General features: G+C 64.9%; 1 protein-coding gene and 1 long non-coding RNA gene across 5 annotated transcripts in view; one reads left to right on the top strand and one right to left on the bottom strand.

The window, feature by feature from the left end:
• CEL (carboxyl ester lipase) overlaps nt 1-5,277 on the top strand; it is an 8,735-nt gene extending 3,458 nt beyond the window's left edge. Inside the window, exons 5-12 of one of the 4 annotated variants that reach the window (XM_066366815.1) lie at nt 187-317; nt 708-815; nt 937-1,054; nt 2,138-2,324; nt 2,535-2,738; nt 4,348-4,545; nt 4,810-5,026; nt 5,126-5,277. In XM_066366815.1, the coding sequence (XP_066222912.1) occupies nt 187-317; nt 708-815; nt 937-1,054; nt 2,138-2,324; nt 2,535-2,738; nt 4,348-4,545; nt 4,810-5,026; nt 5,126-5,191 (1,229 nt within the window). In that variant the 3' untranslated portion in view covers nt 5,192-5,277. Of the gene's footprint in view, nt 1-186; nt 318-707; nt 816-936; nt 1,055-2,137; nt 2,325-2,534; nt 2,739-4,347; nt 4,546-4,809 lie in introns of all 4 variants that reach the window. The other 3 variants (XM_066366814.1, XM_066366813.1, XM_066366812.1) reach the window with 3 other exon arrangements.
• On the bottom strand, nt 2,601-3,622 carry LOC136394150 (uncharacterized). The gene is made up of 3 exons (XR_010749162.1): nt 3,129-3,622; nt 2,930-2,944; nt 2,601-2,782 (listed from the first exon to the last, which is right to left on the bottom strand). It is a non-coding gene; the product is annotated as an uncharacterized lncRNA (long non-coding RNA).
• Nucleotides 5,278-5,683: the final 406 nt, after the last annotated feature.

Below are 5,683 nucleotides of genomic sequence, written 5' to 3'. Positions count from 1 at the left end.
TACCTGAGCCCCCCCACTGCCTCCAGCACCCCGTTCAACCTCCCGGCGACACACCGGACACCCTCCCGGGGCTTGACAAGGGTCCCCAGGCACGGAGGGTACTCTCCGGCCACCCCCCCCCACCCCCCACCCCCGTCCCCACCGAAGGCGCCTGATGAAGGCCCCCGCCCCGCCCGCCCACCCCAGGTAACTACGGCCTTCGGGACCAGCACATGGCCATCGCCTGGGTGAAGAGGAACATTGCAGCCTTCGGGGGGGACCCCAACAACATCACCGTCTTCGGGGAGTCGGCCGGAGGCGCCAGCGTCTCCCTGCAGGTCCGGGGGCCCTGGGAGGGGGAGGGGCGGGGCTACCCCGAGGGGGCTGGGAGGGGCGGGGCTACCCCAGGGGGCTGGGAGGGGCGGGGCTACCCCGAGGGGGCTGGGAGGGGCGGGGCTATCCCCGAGGGGGCTGGGAGGGGCGGGGCCACCCGAGGGGGCTGGGAGGGGCGGGGCTACCCCAGGGGGCTGGGAGGGGCGGGGCCACCCCGAGGGGGCTGGGAGGGGCGGGGCCACCCCGAGGGGACTGGGAGGGGCGGGGCTACCCCAGGGGGCTGGGAGGGGCGGGGCTACCCCAGGGGGCTGGGAGGGGCGGGGCTGGGGTCGACGCTCGGGCTGACCGTGGCGGGTCAGGCGAGGCCGTGCTGATAGGACCTCTGTGTGTTGCAGACCCTCTCTCCCTACAACAAGGGTCTCATCCGGCGAGCCATCAGCCAGAGTGGTGTGGCACTGACCCCCTGGTCCATCCAGAGGAACCCTCTCTTCTGGGCCAAAAAGGTAGAAGGGGCTCGGTTTAGATGCCCGGGGCTGGACTTCCTCTTTGCCGCTCTGGGTCCCGTCCCCGCTGCCCGCTGCCCCAGCGCTGGCCTCACCACCTCGCCTCCCCCCCGACCCCCAGGTCGCCAAGAAGGTGGGCTGCCCATTGGACGACACCGCCAGGATGGCCAAGTGCCTGAAGGTGACCGACCCCCGCGCCCTGACGATGGCCTATAAGATGCCCCTGGCCGGCATGGACTGTGAGTGCGGCTCCGTGTGGAGGGCGGGCCCTGCCCTCAGGAAGGGGGGACACGCGGGGGCTGGGGCTGGGCCTCCCTCCGTTCTGCCACCGCCCTCGCAAACCTCAGCGGCCCCCACTGAGGTCTCTCCTCTCATCCTCCGTGGGTCACGACCCTTTTGAGAAGCTGATGAACATCTGGGGCCCACGGTCGCTGGCACACAATTTTGGGGACCCCCAGACCAAGAGCCTTTGTATTAGATGACCGTTCATTCTCTCCTCCACTCACTTATTCAACCAACACTCACGGAACAACCGCTGCAGCATCTGGCCCGTCCAGCGCTGCACTCTGGGCCCCGGGGAGGCGCAGGGACCGTCAGGAGCCTCGGCCATGTCGGCGGCGGCGGCCCAGGAGGCTGCCGTCTCTGTCGCTCATTCCTCTCAGGCCCGGTACAGGGCCCCGTGGGTGCGCCTCCCTGTCCTGCATTCAAACCACAGGTGCTGGGTAGGATGGAGCCCAAGCAAACACCATGGCCCCGAATGCAAACCAACCGACTCTTTCCTCCCCTGGAGGGAAGCTGGCCTGGGCGTGGCAAAGGCCAGCGAGTCCACTGGTCCGAGCCAGTCCTGTCGGAGGCAGTTCGGGGACCTGGGGGGCAGCGTCCGGCGGACAGAGTAGAACAAAGCCCTCCCTTTCTCCATCGGCCCCTCCATTGATCTTGGTCCCCCTCCTCCCGATTTCAGCCCAGTGAGAAGAGGGGGAAAAGACAGGGTCATCCACTGCCGTGAGGACACAGACTTGACCTCTCACCCAGTGGCTCTCAGCCTGGGCGATTTCGGCCCCCGGGACCGAGTGTCAGAGAGTCTGGGGGCAGTCTGGCTCATCACGCTGGGGAGGGGATGCCGCTGGCTGTCAGGGATGGGGGGTCTGTCAGGGCTCAACACCCACAGGGTAGCCCCACGCCAGAATTACCCTGCCCCAAAGCCAGAGTGGCGGGCTGAGGACCCTGGTCTCCATGCCAGGAGGCCGGAGTTCTCCACCTGGGCCGGGGACTGGCAGGGGGGCTCTGGACGGAGGTGTGAGGACCGGCTGCTCTTCACACAGATCCCATAGTGCACTACCTGGGCTTCGTCCCCGTCGTTGACGGAGACTTCATCCCCGACGACCCCATCAACCTGTTTGCCAACGCGGCCGACATTGACTACATTGCTGGGACCAATGACATGGATGGCCACATCTTCTCCACCGTTGACATCCCGGCCGTCGACAAAGACAAGCAGATTGTCACAGAGTAAGGGGGGCAGATTGTCACAGAGTAAGGAGGGCACCGGGCCCAGGGCCCAGGGCGGTGCCCGAGGATGCTGGGGGAGGCCTCAGCTGAGTGAGGAGGCCGGCATGTACGGTGTAGAAGGCCCCATGCAGTCCCCTGGGGGTGTGGGTGGGGAAGGTCCCCTCCCTCTGGTCCTAGGTGGAGAGTCCAGTGTTGGCTTGGTCTCGGCAGGGAGAACTTCTTCAAGCTGGTCAGCGGGCTCACCACCCCTAAGGGGCTCCGGGGCGCGAACGCCACCTTTGACATCTACACTGGTCCCTGGGCCCAAGACCCGTCCCAGGAAGCCAAGAAGAAGACCATAGTGGACTTTGAGACTGACATCCTCTTCCTGGTGCCCACAAAGATCGCCCTAGCTCAGCACAGAGCCAATGCCAAGTGAGGACCTGGGGGAGGGGGAGACCCACCTGGGGGAGACCCACCTGGGGGGGACCCACCTGGGGGAGACCCACCTGGGCAGGGGAGACCCACCTGGGCAGGGGAGACCCACCTGGGGGAGACCCACCTGGGCAGGGGAGACCCACCTGGGGGAGACCCACCTGGGGGGGACCCACCTGGGGGAGACCCACCTGGGGGAGACCCACCTGGGCAGGGGAGACCCACCTGGGCAGGGGAGACCCACCTGGGGGAGACCCACCTGGGGGAGACCCACCTGGGCAGGGGAGACCCACCTGGGGGAGACCCACCTGGGCAGGGGAGACCCACCTGGGGGAGACCCACCTGGGCAGGGGAGACCCACCTGGGGGAGACCCACCTGGGGTTATGCACCTGGGGTTACGCACCTACCCACCGAGGCCTCAGCAGCGGGCTGCCCAGCCCACAGAGGTCTGGGCTGCCCGGGACAGCCGCGGTCGGGTCCCCACCGGTGCCTGCACCTCCCGCTTTGCCCAGGCCTGACAAGGCTTGAGAGGGCCCCTCTTCCCCTGCCAGCCTCTGAGGGCTCTACAAAGCCCTCCCTCGGCCCACGGGCCTTTGCCTGGCAAAGTTCTTGAGTCTGCCTCCCACCCCTCGTGCTGCGTAGGAGAGAACCCTGCATGATGGTCTCTGATATGGGTTTTGACTTTGCCCACCCTCAAAACAACTTTGACCCGCAGCCGCATGGCAAACCTCCACATAATAATGGCCAAGGGAAATAAAATAAAGTGAATTAGGAACACATAACACGTAGGAAGATAAAATGATACCCACCCGTCTACAACGAAAGCTTTGTGGCTATTAAGCTCTGAGCTTCCCGTCAGGGCAGAGAGGGAAACATGCCTTGTCCCCTTGTCCCATCAAAGGAAGAACACAGATATGTGTGCAGAGGAAACAATCTTTCCTTTTTTTTTTTGGTATTTCTTTGAAGTGAGAAGTGGGGAGGCAGTCAGACAGACTCCCGCGTACACCCGACCAGGATCCACCTGGCATGCCCACTAGGGGGGGGATGCTCTGCCTATCTGGGGCGTTGCTCCATTGTGACCAGAGCCATTCCAGTGCCTGAGGCAGAGACCACAGAGCCATCCTCAGTGCCCGGGCCAACTTTGCTCCAATGGAGCCTCGACTGCGGGAGGGGAAGAGAGAGACAGAGAGGAAGGAGAGGGGGAGGGGTGGAGAAGCAGATGGGCGCCTCTCCTATGTGCCCTGGCCGGGAATCGAACCCAGGACTTCCACACTCCAGACTGACGCTCTACCACTGAGCCAACCGGCCAGGGCAGGAAACAATCTTTCTTGATACTGAGTTGTAGGAGGAAGACGTCTCGACACATTCTGTGGAGAGGAAGTACACACACAGTTGAATCGTAGAGTCCACACACCCTTGAGTTTGGCCTATAGCTTTCCCTTCTCCAGGTTAAGCATCCGAGTTCTTCCAGAGTCTGGAGGGATTCCAGGCCCCTCCCTGCTCCCCCGCCCCCACCCCCACCCTGCGGCCTCCCTCCAGGGCCCATCTCTGGGCTGGGCTGCCCAGGTGAGCACCCTGCCAACCTGGGGGTTTCCCTCCCCTCCTCAGGAGCGGCAAGACCTTCAGCTACCTGTTCTCGCAACCCTCCCGGATGCCTGTCTACCCCAAATGGGTGGGGGCCGACCACGCGGATGACCTCCAGTACGTCTTTGGGAAGCCCTTTGCCACCCCCCTGGGCTACCGGCCCCAGGATAGGACTGTCTCCAAGACCATGATCGCCTACTGGACCAACTTCGCCAGAACTGGGTAAGGCGGGCATGAGGCTGGAGCCAGGGCCTCCTGCCCCCTCGACCCTACAGGCCTGGGTCCCACTCCCTCTCCCCTCCCTTACACGTGACCAGCCAATGCCCAGCCAGTGCCCAGGATACAATGAGATGCCTGATAGCTCGGGTCAGCAGGGGAGGCAGGGGACTTATCCAGGCAAGCCGGGGCCAAGCCTGGCCCGGGCACAGGTCTCCAGGCCCCTGTGAGCCCTTGCCCCCCACAACAGCCTTTCCCCTCACTCTGCAGGGACCCCAACGTGGGCCCCTCGGAGGTGCCCACACACTGGGATCCCTACACCCTGGAAGATGGCAACTACCTGGAGATCAACAGGAAGATGGACGGCACGTCCATGAAACAGCACCTGAGGAGCGAGTACCTGCGCTACTGGACCCTGACTTACCAGGCGCTGCCCACGGTGACCGAGGATGGGGCCGCCCCCGTGCCCCCCACAGACGACTCTGAGGTGGCCCCCGTGCCCCCCGCGGACGACTCTGAGGCCATCCCTGTCCCCCCCTCGGGTGACTCTGAGGTGGCTCCCGTGCCCCCCTCGGATGACTCTGAGGTGGCTCCTGTGCCCCCCTCGGGTGACTCTGAAGAGGCTCAGATGCCTATAGTTATTGGCTTCTAATGTCCTGTGGCCACAGAAGGTCACACGGTGGGGCCCCAGGGAGCCACCTCCCTCCCGAGCTCTTCCTGAATAAAGCCTCAGCTCTCTGTCTGGCATCTTTCCTTGCTCTCGTGACCTCGGTGCGCCCCGCCCTGGTCTCCGGTGGTCTCCAGCACTGGGTAGAACGATGCCACCCTCATTCCAGAGGAGGAGACAGGCTCGGAGAAGTGCCAGCGCTAGGGCCGGGCCTCGGGGGCCGGTCCCTCCACGCCAGGCTGCTGGCTCTGGGGGCTGGGCTCTACCCACAGGGCCACACCTGAGCGGGGCAGGTGGCCATGGGAGGGGCCCGGCTGCGCCCCGTCCTCCGGGATGTAGGGAGTGGCTCTGCTCTAACTGGGTCTGGGGACCTGGCCTGGGAAGAGAAGCGATTCTGCCTCCAGCTGCACCCAACTCAAGGACAGCAAAGCGTCACCTTGGACTGCCAGGAGCAAAGGGGGCAAGAGGACTGGGCCC

The sequence above is a fragment of the Saccopteryx leptura genome, chromosome 2 (genome assembly GCF_036850995.1).
Source record: "Saccopteryx leptura isolate mSacLep1 chromosome 2, mSacLep1_pri_phased_curated, whole genome shotgun sequence".
Classification (NCBI taxonomy): Eukaryota; Metazoa; Chordata; class Mammalia; order Chiroptera; family Emballonuridae; genus Saccopteryx; species Saccopteryx leptura.
Note: the sequence above shows the minus strand (reverse complement) of the source record. Positions and strands in the feature narration are given on the sequence as shown.